This window comes from Helianthus annuus, chromosome 16 (assembly GCF_002127325.2).
Source record: "Helianthus annuus cultivar XRQ/B chromosome 16, HanXRQr2.0-SUNRISE, whole genome shotgun sequence".
In the NCBI taxonomy this organism is placed as follows: domain Eukaryota; kingdom Viridiplantae; phylum Streptophyta; class Magnoliopsida; order Asterales; family Asteraceae; genus Helianthus; species Helianthus annuus.
This window is the reverse complement of record NC_035448.2, coordinates 85484714-85498270: the sequence shown is the minus strand read 5'-3', so window position 1 is coordinate 85498270 and position 13557 is coordinate 85484714. Positions and strand designations below refer to the sequence as shown.

Here is a 13557-nt window from a genome sequence, read left to right as displayed (position 1 = left end):
ATAATTACCGCAGAACAAATTTTTAAATTGAAATGTTAATAAGGATCTAATTCTAGATTGAGGAACTGCCCTCTTGGCCGGGTCTTAATATGACACGAGGCTAGGTCTTGTCCTTTTTAGATTTTTCCATTTTATTATAATGGTAGATCTTATAACAGAATTGTTATTTTAATTTACTTCATATATTATATTCATATAAATGATATAAACGAAATTTAGATAAAACATCCCAATGGTTTTAAAAGAGGTATAGAATTGCCCAAAAAGGGAGTTAAAAGAAATGATGTTGTCCTCAAAGGGACCCAAAAGATAATTATCGTTATAAAGACTTTTAAGAAAACGATCTTCAGTAAAAGGAGTCTCTTCTTCATTTTTTTGTTCTGAATGTCCTCTCCTTGGTCGTACGTTAATCCTGGTCACGGTACGAAGCTCAGCCTTCCCTAGGCTTCTAATGGGGAGAATTTCCATTATAGCATCTTTGCTTGATGACATATCAAGAATATATAGAATTGAAAACAAAAATTCTCCGAATAGAGATGAGGGTATTCCTATGTTAAGTCTAGACTCAAGTATGTGCAATTGTGTCACTGAGATTAAACACATTAGGAAAATGTTTAATTCACTCAGCGTTGGCTCTGATACCAACCTGTCACACCCCGAATTTCCACGTGTCACCGGTGGGCCCGGTGGGGAGTATCGTGACGTAGTTGATAACATCATAGTCAAACAACACAATTTATAAATGCACAGCGGAAGCAAAAGATAATATTTTACAATCCGAATATAAAGTAATATCAAGTATTACAACAGATAGTAGAGGATCCACAGGCGGATCAAATAAAATAAGATAAATGTTCAACAGACTTTAGACGCCTAGAACTTGCAAGATTCCTTACTAACGCCCTGAGCAGCTTCCAGCCTATTACGTACTTGTACCTGTCACTTAGACTTTGGAAAATACGTCAGTTTTCACTGGTAAATACACTCAACTGACTCATTTGAAAAGAGTTTATGAAAATTGGTTTAGGCGCACAAGGCACAAAACTATTTTGACACTTGATTAAGATGCACAAGGCAATATTAATCTTTTATACTTGGGACAAACTATATCTCATGTTATCAGTTTTACATAACTTGCTCTACATACGGGGCCCGGTCCTATGCCGGTTCAAGATTAACCGACACACCACTATTCCCCTATTGGGAATCCCATATTGGGTATAATCAAATAATAAGCATAAAGCATCTGTCAGGTGTATGCCTACACCCCGTGCTTAGGTCGTGGCCATTGCAATTAATGAGTCAAGGATATCCAGGACACGGTCGCATTAACCCCCAATGTTTCAGTCAAGCAATACGAATTAAAACAGGTTATTTGAATTTCCCGACACATTGGTCTTCGAATCCCATACCTGACCATGCGGTATTTATATTACCGTATCCCAAGCCCGTAATAGGGAAAATAAGTTAAGAGTATTTACCTGAGCTAGTTCCTGTCTTAAGTAGCAAGAATTATAATAACTCAGCCGTATTCACTTAAGTAAGCGTAGGTACAATTTACCGGAAGGCTCTAGTCTGGAACGATGGTATAAATAACCAATTAGAATACTAACGGGTCTTTAATTAAGCCTAAGCTTAGACCGGTTAGTTTTAAGGAAATATACGGTTCAAGCGCATGATTAAGCGAAGACCGGATAGAACGTGATTTAGACCCGACAAGTTTGAATACTTGTATAATATGGGTATACTAAATACACTCTGGATTTTGAGACAAAAATGATAACGTTTGACCCGTTTCGGTCAATTTATGCAAACTAGTTACATAAACCGAACCGAGCGCTAAAAGAGCGTTACGGGTAGGCAAAAGAGTCATATGCAAGTTCCCTGAGATAATATGCTTTAAATATGATATAATATCAGCAAGTTATGTTCTATTATGCCCCGAATAAATTTAAACTCAATTTATGCCTCATAAGGGCATTTCGGTCATTTAAAAGATTATAAAAGAGTTAAATTGGAAATCTGAGTTACGGGTCTGATTTATACAGTAAATATGTTTAATTCGACATATTATAACAGTAGGGTATGACCCGTATACAAAACTTATTATTTAAAATCAAACTATGCACCGTAGGGGTATTTTAGTAATTTCACAAGGGCTAAAAATGCCAAAACTGGGAATCTGAGTTCAAACATTTATACTTATTGTTATTTTATAAAAATACACTAAATACATCAGTAGGTATAATCCTTATATGTTTAATATAGGTATAACGCATACTATGCGGTAAAAACGCTTAAAAATGCGATTTAAAGCCGTTTCCGGGTTTTTAAAAGAAAGCTGAGATTTTCATATTTCCAGAATGCTCAAAATAATTTATTTAACAAATAAAATCAGTAGAAAAAGGTTTGGGGTCAAAAGGATGTATAAAACTCACTTTATGGCTTAAACGGTCAAAACCGACATTAACCGTATCAACTTAGCGATCTATGATACGATCAGCCAAAAATTAAATAAAAATCTTCAAAAATCCCAAAATATTATATAACGTCAGTGGGTAAAAATTTTTATATCAAAACGTGGCCTGAAATAGGTTATATGCGAAATGCGCCGTTTATTTAACATAAGGATATAGTTTTACGATATCGGCCATAACTAAAAATCTGGACCTCCAACTGGTCTCAAATTTTCGGTGCAAGTTTATAAATCAGAAATAAAGATTTCTACTCTTTCACTTTTCCAAAAATCACGTTTTATATCAAAAAGGGCAAAATAGTCAACTTTAAGCATAAATCGGAAACATGCATATGAATCGGTTAAGCATAGACTCAAGATGTAAAAATTCCAGAGAGTTAACTTAAATGAAAATGGTCAAAAATAACCTCTAATACAGATCTCAAACATGCATGCATGGATCCGAATCGAGAGTCAACGAAAAAGTCGTTTTATAAGACTTTCGGTTCCGATCCGAGTTTATACTAAAGATTGTCGAGTTGATTATGGTAAAACACATTCTTATATTCATTATAAGTTATTTTTGATGATCAAGCTGATTGCATGTCATCTACACTACTATTTATGCTATATTTCGCAAAAAAAACGATTTCTGTTGACTTTTTAGAAATAACTTTGACTCGACAAATAGCATGCTTAGAGTGGGAATCAGAGAATACCCTTTTGAGGGTTTGTTTCCCACATAAATACCAACATATCAGTGGTTTCAATTTGAGAAATGACAGAGTAAAACTCGTTTAATCGAAAAGTCAAAGTATAAGAACAACGGTTTGACTTTTAACAATTAATCAATGCAAGAACGAATTATAGAATGTTATGAAGGCTTACAAAGGTCCTAATGAAGCTTAGTTAACACTAGGAGGTGGCCTTGTCGTTCAGATTTGCTCCAGAAGTGCCTTGAGAGCTTTTGCAAGTTTTGGGTGTTCTTGATCACAATGCAAGTGCCAAAGAAATGAGCTTTTTGATCAACTTATGGAGGAATTCAGATGTATAGAGAGCTTCTCAGTAGCCTAGGCATGCAAGGGATTTAATTGGTGCAAAATGGAGGTGATATGAGCTGTTTACCACTTCAAATTCGGACCCAAATTGCAATTTTCGCGAAATTCTGATGCTGGCGGGGTCACGCGGCCCGCCTAAGGATTCCCAGGCGGGTCGCCTGGGGTCTGCAGGCCCAAAATTGTTTCAAACTTGGCAGCTTTGGTCCCTGTCCTTGCACGCGATGCTTTGGCTACTTAATTTGACTCGTAAACCCCCAAACTTGGTTTCTAAGAACCTTGGGACATTTACCAACATGGTAATGTCCTCGGATAACTTTGCGCTCAACCGAAAAGCCATGAAATTCGACGTTGACGCTTTTAACCCCTCAAGCACGGTTTTGGCCATAACTTTCTCATACGTTATCGAAACTTCATGAAATTTTTACCACATATTCTAGTGAGTATATTTTAGCATTACAATGCTTCGGGTCTGCCAAAAGTTCACTCAGAGGTATAAATTCAACATGTTGACACTTTTGGCCTCTATAGTTTGTAATTCCTCACTTTTGTGCAATTTCCGCGTCGTATGATCCATGAACCATCCGTTTAAGGTTATGAACATTATGTAGGGTTATTATAGAGTCTATTTATCCATTGTTGACACTTTGGACCCTTACGTTCCATAGTTTTCACTGTTTGTCAATTTTAGTCCCTCTAAAGTATGTTTTCCCATACCGGAACCTTATGACACGTGTCAAGACATTATTGGACGGAAATTTTCGAGGTGTTACACCTTTGGTGGAGTTCTCATACAATAATAGTTATCACACCAGCATTCAAGCCGCCCCATTCGAGGCATTGTACGGACGTAAATGCCGGTCACCCCTCTGTTGGGCAGAGGTGGGGGATAGTCAGATTACGGGTCCAGAGATTGTAGTGGACGCCACAGAAAAGATAGCACAGATACGACAACGCATGGCGGCAGCACGCGACCGTCAGAAAGCCTACGCGGACAAGCGTAGAAAGCCATTGGAATTTCAGGTCGGGGACCGGGTTTTACTTAAAGTCTCACCCTGGAAGGGTGTGGTTCGTTTTGGCAAACGGGGCAAACTAAATCCGCGGTACGTCGGACCATTCGAAATCATAGAAAAGATTGGCAAAGTAGCATACAAGTTGAACCTACCAGCTGAACTCGGCGCAGTTCACAACGTCTTTCACGTGTCGAATCTGAAGAAGTGCCTATCAGATGAGACCCTTATCATTCCTTTTAAGGAACTTACTATCGATGAGCGGTTGCAGTTCGTCGAAGAGCCAGTTGAAATCACGGACCGGGATGTGAAGGTCCTCAAAAACAAGAGAATCCCTCTTGTTCGAGTACGTTGGAACTCCAAACGTGGCCCAGAGTACACCTGGGAACGCGAAGACAGGATGACAGAAAAGTACCCCCAGTTATTCGGAACCAATGCGACCACTACTGAGGCTGAAGCTACTACCTCGGAATTTCGGGACGAAATTCCAGATCAACGGGGGGAGGATGTGACACCCCAGGTAAACCAGTGAACGATACAGCTTACCTAGCTTCCTCAGTGAGTGCATACCAAATTTCGGGACGAAATTTCTTTTAAGTTGGGGATAATGTGACAACTCGTATTTCGGACCTACTTTGTGTAACGTATGTGAACGTTGTATGACTATATGAACTTTGACGTATTGAATGCTTTGATGTATTGAATGCTATTATGAATGTATGTATGTCGTGTGCAATGTGTATTATGTGTATGTATGTATGATCCAAACGCACAACACCGCTCGATCGCACAAAGCCCATTTGGGCCACACCTTGTACGCGGACCCATAGGGCACCCGAGTTGGGTTCGGCCCACTTGTTTTCTACACAAACAAACACCCACCTAGGGGTTGTTCTCTCATTTTTAGTTACAACATAATCACAACACACTAGAAACCCTAGCTTCCCTTCCTTCTCTCTGGAACTCGATCTCTCTCGTCCCTTTCTCTCTCGAACCCGACGGCACAAGACAATCAAGGAACATTCTTGTTCGGATCACTCTCTTGCCATCATTAACCGGTTAGTGTGCTTATAATTGTTTCATGATTGATTGATTATGTTGTTAAATGAATTGTGTACTAATAATCGGCCCACTTGTATGCATTGAGTGATGTTCTTGTGAATTGATAATCGGCTGCCATGTATTTGATTCGGATTGTATTTGATGATGCTTGGCCATTATGTTGCTAGATTGAATGTTGTTAGTCGGCTGAAATATGTTCTTGTTCGTGTGATCGTTGGGTTGCTAAGTTGCATGCTAGAACTCAGATTTATGAGCCTGTTCTTGTAGGTAACATAATGTTCTTGTTCATGCTTTGATGTTTACTAAGGATCATACGAATTCATGATTTATTTGCTTAGTTTGATCGATATTTGGTTAAGATGAAACCGGATTGATGTTAATTGATAATTATGATTTGATATGGAAGCCGATTATATGGATTGATTGATTGATATGAAATAGGAAACTTGTTGCATGTTGTAACCAATTGAACATGAAATCCGGAACTTAGTTACAGCCGCACAAGATCAGTCACACAAACTGATCTAGTCGCACAAACCTTCTCATCGCACATGATGACCACTCGCACAAGGTCCCCTGGGTCGTACAAGCCCTCACTGGATCGCATAAGTGGATCCAGTCGCACAAGCACAGTCTGGTCGCACAAGGCTCACTATTGACGGACCACACTCTTGGGCCAAACCTGTCTGGGCCGAGTATATATGTTGGATTGGGCCAGGCCTGTCACACAAGGTCCTTCGGATCGCACAAATTGTATAATTGCAAACTGTTGGGCCATAAAGCCCAAGACACAATCGCACAACTCGAACCGGACCGCACAAGTTCACTATGTGTTTTATAGTTGGGCCGCATATGTTATTGGATCACTTGCACTATTTGGGCCGGTACATGTTGGACCGCACAACATGTTGTGGATCGCACAACATGTTGGGCCGGTTACACTTGGGCTAATGATTTAAAACGCACAAGTATGAATGCATTGTACTCTTGACTGTTTACGTGCTACGTGTTTGCTATGATTCTTACGTGCATCACTTGATGTCAAAACCTGACTTGTGTGGTAACCCTGTTAGGACGTGGTTGACCACTTTAGTTCAAGAACCTTTTATTGTGTATCTGCCGAGCAAACCAAGGTGAGTTCACACAGCCAAGGCATGGAATTCCCGGGTGGGGAATTGGGTTGGAATGTTTGATATGGAATGATTACTCGTACTTACGCAATCACTAGACTATAGACCATCGTCCTTGGGATAGTCAGGACACTTACGTAAAACCTACGTAAACTAGTATCTACCATTGTCTCCCGGGTCGGGAGGACACTTACGTAAATCCTGCGTAACCTAATACCCACTACTGTCTTCCGGGTCGGAAGGACACTTACGTAAATCCTACGTAAACCCCACGCGTACCACTGCCCTCGGGGAAGGACACTCACGTAAATCCTGCGTGACCTAGTACGTATTCCTGTTCTCGGTTTAAGAAGAACACATGGTTGCAAATAGTCTAGTAAGTACCATAATGGGAAGCCCCCATTATAAAGGATAAATGTGAGAACCCCTCACCAGTAGTATATACTTGCATGGGAAGCCCCCCCCCCCACTAGATGAACTTACGCATTACTGTTATGAACTTACTTTCTGTGAACTCGCTCAACTAGTTGTTGATTATCTGCTACATGCCTTGCAGGACCTTAGGTACATTATGGAGCTTGCACAAGGAGGAGCAGGTCGTTGTGGGCAAATGGATCGTGATTACTTATGTCATTTCATACATTAATACTTATGATTTGGGTTTTTACATTAATGCTTCCGCTATACTTAACTATGTTGGTTTTGGTAAACACCTTTCGTATTGATGGATAACTTTTACTATATATTACATGTTCAATATGATTGGTGGCTTGATCCTGGTCATGTCACGCTCCCAAGCGGTGGTACTCCGCGTGTGGGATTTTGGGGGTGTGACAAATTCCTACCCACTTCAACAACATTCCTATGAATTCATGTTGAGCTCCTTAAGTACATGGCCTCCCATAAAGTCACGTGAAAGAATTCACACTTGTTAACAATTGAAGTTACACTTTGACCCCTCAACTTCATATTCAAACTATTTATTTATCGACCCGCACACGTCCCGCACATCGCCGTTCACCTTGTTTATCAACTTCGAATGTTCTGTATCATCTCTAACCTCGTCATATTACGCGTTTTGCCTGTAAAACTACAAACACTCGTAGTTAACATATTCAAAGCGCATTATCACTTAAAATACAATAAAACATGTATTATATCCACATTAACGCACAAGATTCACACTCTACATCAGTTACTTAAACAGTCCCCTAAGTGGATGTATGTTAGTTTGTTCAGTTAAGTTGGTGTAAAATGACTTAACTACCCTTATCATTTAAAATACTAATTAAATTAAAACATTAAAAAACATCAAGTGGGACCTATCCACCACTCACCCTCAACTTAATATTCAACCTCTATCACTCAACACTCTACCATCACCATTTTCTCCATCAAGCACCACCCAAACCTGAAACCCCACCTACATGACACCCATACCGCACCCGTCTTCGATATTCACAGCAAACTGGAAACCTTGATTTATCCGTAATAAACGAAACCAATGAGCGGACACATGTCATTCACTAGAGCCATCTATTTTTTAGTTTTCTCATCTCTCTCTCTCTCTCTCCTACTTAATTATAGATAATTAATATTATTTAAAAGATAATTATAAAATTAAATTTAATTTAAATTTAAACAATTCGTATAAGAGATAATATAATATTTTGAAATATTTATTAGATTTCAAAATTATTTATCCTGAAATTAACAATAAAAGTATACTAAATATAAATTAATATAATGTATATGATTTATTTATTTTATTAAACTAAAGCAGTTAAGCGTAGAACCTATTTAAATAATATTTACAAAAACATTAGTCAATGTTTATTTGTTCTATACTTTTATTTTGTGTTCAACTCTCAACTCAAATACGGTATTCACTATGTTTACGTGACATTTATAAGAACCATCACCGCAATCACCATATCCATCCTTGATTTTGGTTTGGTTTGGATCGGTTTGCATATTCCTTATTTGGTTTGGTTTGGTTTGGTTTGGTTTGGTTTGGTTTGGGGTACAAAATTTTGAAAACCAAATAAACTGAACCGAATAAACCAAATAAACCATAAACCGAACAAATGAACACCCATATGTAAATGTAAGAGAGGGGCTTTATGGTGCTTTATATTACAAGGGGGTGTAGTCATAAAACCCCTTACACATCAATCAATTACTAATTTTCAATTTTTATTATAATGAATTTCTAACTTTTAAAGTCACTTGTTGTCCACAAAACCCATAAACCATATCATGACGGGCCTAAAACAAACATCAACAATTCAACATAGCTAGTCAAGGGTTATTTTAGTTCAGATAGTTTATGCCAATCGGAGGATGAATCAGAGCGATTCTTGCTCCAACTAATGAAGTAGTGGATTCAATAAATAAAGAGTTGTTAGAGAGTCTGTCTGGTGAAGAAAAGGTTTATTTTAGTTCAGATAGTTTATGCCAATCGGAGGAAGAATTAGAGCTTAATATGGCATTGTTTCCTCCTGATGTGTTAAACAATCTTCGTTTATCTGGTTTACCTAACCATAAATTAGTACTGAAACTTGGTGCTCCAGTGATGTTACTCAGAAACATTGATCAGGAAAATGGATTGTGTAATGGTACACGTTTACAAGTCACGAGGCTTGGAAAAGTTGTGATTGAGGCAAAAATTATCACATGGACTAATATAGGTCATCATACTTTGATTTCAAGAATGAAGATGACACCTTCTGATAAAAGAATACCAGTGAAGATTTCTCGAAGACAATTCCCACTTTCACTGCGTTTTGCTATAACAATAAATAAAAGTCAAGAACAATCATTGGAGCGTATTGGTTTATATCTGCCACGTCCAGTGTTTAGTCATGGCCAGCTCTATGTTGCTGTATCTAGAGTAAAAAGTAGGAAGGGGTTGAAAATTTTGATTTGTGATAAAGAGAAACGAGTCTGTACAACCACTACTAATGTGGTTTACAAAATCTATGATGATACTAAACATCTGTCAACCTGTCAACGTCTGTTGGGTATATTGGAGGAACTGTTGTTAGGAAATGTTTGTTGGAAAGCAATACAACTTTTTGAAAGCATCTGATACTTGCTCTGCATTAAGCCTATCCTGAGAACACATGTTGTGAAAAATGTTTATATCTGGCGTTGTAGTAACAAGTTTGCAGCTCTCATTTTTAATGAGAGTACTAAATTCTATGTTAATAACATTATTTTCTTAACATCTGTTTACAAACCTTTGTAATTTCTGTTGACTGACCTTTTTAACATGGGTTGACTAACATCTGATAGTTACTATCTGTCCATCTGGAAAGCTCTGTTGGAGATAATGGATGACAGTTCTTAGGAAAGTATGTTGGAAAGCAACGGAAGTTTTTAACAGTTAATAGACAACAGTGGTTTGCTATCAACATAATGGAATTGCTCTTGAAAAAGCCTATTGATCATTAATTTATATCAATTTTGTAAGTCTGCACTAATTGTTTTTTACTCTCTGTCAATATGTCTTATGCATGGTTTTCTAAGAATCGACCCGTGTTTGCACACGGGTCTTACCGCTAGTACTATATAATAAAAGAAACCAATGAGAGGACACATGTCAATCATTGAAGTCATCTATTTTTTCATTTTCTCATCTCTATCCTACTTAATTATAGATAATTAATATTAATTAAAAAATTATAAAATTAAATTTAATATAAATTAAAACAATTCGCATAAGAGATAATATAACATTTTGAAATATGAGTTAATTACCTGGATGGTTCCTGTGGTTTCTCATTTTTCACCTTTAGTCACCAACTTTTTAAAATTACACGTATGCTCCCCGTGGTTCGATCTTTTGTTACTCAAACAGTCCCCTAAGTGGATGTATGTTAGTTTGTTCAGTTAAATTGGTGTAAAATGACTTAACTACCCTTATCATTTAAAATACTAATTAAATGAAAACATTAAAAAACATCAAGTGGGACCTATCCACCGCTCACCCTCAACTTAATATTCAACCTCTATCACTCAACACTCTACCATCACCATTTTCTCCATCAAGCACCACCCAAACCTGAAACCTCACCTACATGACACCCTTACCGCACCCGTCTTCGATTTTCATAGCAAACTGGAAACCTTGATTTTCTTCGTAATATGAAACCAATGAGGGGACACATGTCGTTCACTAGAGCCATCTATTTTTTAGTTTTCTCATCTCTCTCTCTCCTACTTAATTATAGATAATTAATATTGTTTAAAAGATAATTATAAAATTAAATTTAATTTAAATTTAAACAATTCGTATAAGAGATAATATAATATTTTGAAATATTTAGTAGATTTCAAAATTATTTATCCTGAAATTAACAATAAAAGTATACTAAATATAAATTAATATAATGTATATGATTTATTTATTTTATTAAACTAAAGTAGTTAAGCGTAGAACCTATTTAAAAAATATTTACAAAAACATTAGTCAATGTTTATTGGTTCTATACTTTTATTTTTGTGTTCAACTCTCAACTCAAATACGGTATTCACTATGTTTACGTGACATTTATAAGAACCATCACCGCAATCACCATATCCATCCTTGATTTTGGTTTGGATCGGTTTGCATATTCCTTATTTGGTTTGGTTTGGTTTGGGGTACAAAATTTTGAAAACCAAATAAACCGAACTGAATAAACCAAATAAACCATAAACCGAACCAATGAACACCCATATGTAAATGTAAGAGAGGGGCTTTATGGTGCTTTATATTACAAGGGGGTGTTGTCATAAAACCCCTTACACATCAATCAATTACTAATTTTCAATTTTTATTATAATTAATTTCTAACTTTTAAAGTCACTTGCTGTCCACAAAACCCATAAACCATATCATGATGGGCCTAAAACAAACATCAACAATTCAACATAGCTAGTCAAGGTTTATTTTAGTTCAGATAGTTTATGCCAATCGGAGGAAGAAACGGAGCGATTCCTGCTCCAACTAATGAAGTAGTGGATTCAATAAATAAAGAGTTGTTAGAGAGTCTGTCTGGTGAAGAAAATGTTTATTTTAGTTCAGATAGTTTATGTCAATCGGAGGAAGAATTAGAGCTTAATATGGTATTGTTTCCTCCTGATGTGTTAAACAATCTTCGTTTATCTGGTTTATCTAACCATAAATTAGTACTGAAACTTGGTGCTCCGGTGATGTTACTCAGAAACATTGATCAGGCAAATGGATTGCGTAATGGTACACGTTTACAAGTCACGAGGCTCGGAAAAGTTGTGATTGAAGCAAAAATTATCACATGGACTAATATAGGTCATCATACTTTGATTTCAAGAATGAAGATGACACCTTCTGATAAAAGAATACCAGTGAAGATTTCTCGAAGACAATTCCCACTTTCACTGTGTTTTGCTATGACAATAAATAAAAGTCAAGGACAATCATTGGAGCGTGTTGGCTTATATCTTCCACGTCCAGTGTTTAGTCATGGCCAGCTCTATGTTGCTGTATCTAGAGTAAAAAGTAGGAAGGGATTGAAAATTTTGATTTGTGATAAAGAGAAACGAGTCTGTACAACCACTACTAATGTGGTTTACAAAGAAGTTTTACAAAATCTATGATGATACTAAACATCTGTCAACCTAACAACGTCTGTTGGGTATAATGGAGGAACTGTTGTTAGGAAATGTTTATTGGAAAGCAATACAACTTTTTGAAAGCGTCTGATACTTGCTCTGCATTAAGTCTATCCTGAGAACACATGTTGTGAAAAATGTTTATATCTGGCGTTGTAGTAACAAGTTTGCAGCTCTCATTTTTAATGAGAGTACTAAATTCTATGTTAATAACATTATTTTCTTAATATCTGTTTACAAACCTTTGTAATTTCTGTTGACTGACCTTTTTAACATGGGTTGACTAACATCTGATAGTTACTATCTGTCCATCTGGAAAGCTCTGTTGGAGATAATGGATGACAGTTCTTAGGAAAGTCTGTTGGAAAGCAACGGAAGTTTTTAACAGTTAATAGACAACAGTGGTTTGCTATCAACATAATGGAATTGCTGTTGAATAAACCTATTAATCATTAATTTATATCAATTTTGTAAGTCTGCACTAATTATTTTTTACTCTCTGTCAATATGTCTTATGCATGGTTTTCTAAGAATCGACCCGTGTTTTCACACGGGTCTTACCGCTAGTACTATATAATAAAAGAAACCAATAAGAGGACACATGTCAATCATTGAAGTCATCTATTTTTTCATTTTCTCATCTCTATCCTACTTAATTATAGATAATTAGTATTAATTAAAAGATAATTAAAAAATTAAATTTAATATAAATTAAAACAATTCGCATAAGATATAATATAACATTAAGAAATATAAGTTAATTGCCCGGATGGTCCCTGTGGTTTCGCATTTTTCACGTTTAGTCACCAACTTTTTAAAATTACACGTATGCTCCCCGTGGTTCGATCTTTTGTTACTCAAACAGTCCCCTAAGTGGATGTATGTTAGTTTGTTCAGTGAAGTTGGTGTAAAATGACTTAACTACCCTTATCATTTAAAATACTAATTAAATTAAAACATTAAAAAACATCAAGTAGGACCTACCCACCACTCACCCTCAACTTAATATTCAACCTCTATCACTCAACACTCTACCATCACCATTTTCTCCATCAAGCACCACCCAAACCTGAAACCCCACCTACATGACACCCTTACCGCACCCGTCTTCGATATTCACAGCAAACTGGAAACCTTGATTTTCTCCGTAATAAACGAAACCAATGAGGGGGCACATGTCATTCACTGGAGCCATCTATTTTTTAGTT

The 13557-nt window shown here is 36.8% G+C and overlaps 2 protein-coding genes across 2 annotated transcripts; both read left to right on the top strand.

Moving 5' to 3' along the window:
- The first annotated feature begins 9197 nt into the window (after positions 1 to 9197).
- LOC110919372 (ATP-dependent DNA helicase PIF1-like) lies at positions 9198 to 9803 on the top strand. The gene has a single exon (XM_022163646.1). The coding sequence runs from the start codon at positions 9198 to 9200 to the stop codon at positions 9801 to 9803; it is 606 nt and encodes a 201-aa protein (XP_022019338.1).
- A 1862-nt stretch (positions 9804 to 11665) lies between these two features.
- LOC110919371 (ATP-dependent DNA helicase PIF1-like) lies at positions 11666 to 12334 on the top strand. The gene has a single exon (XM_022163645.1). The coding sequence runs from the start codon at positions 11666 to 11668 to the stop codon at positions 12332 to 12334; it is 669 nt and encodes a 222-aa protein (XP_022019337.1).
- Positions 12335 to 13557: the final 1223 nt, after the last annotated feature.

Coding starts and splice junctions, on each gene's coding strand:
- LOC110919371 (XM_022163645.1), top strand. CDS start 11,666: ATGCCAATCGGAGGAAGAAACGGAGCGATTCCTGCTCCAACTAATGAA.
- LOC110919372 (XM_022163646.1), top strand. CDS start 9,198: ATGGCATTGTTTCCTCCTGATGTGTTAAACAATCTTCGTTTATCTGGT.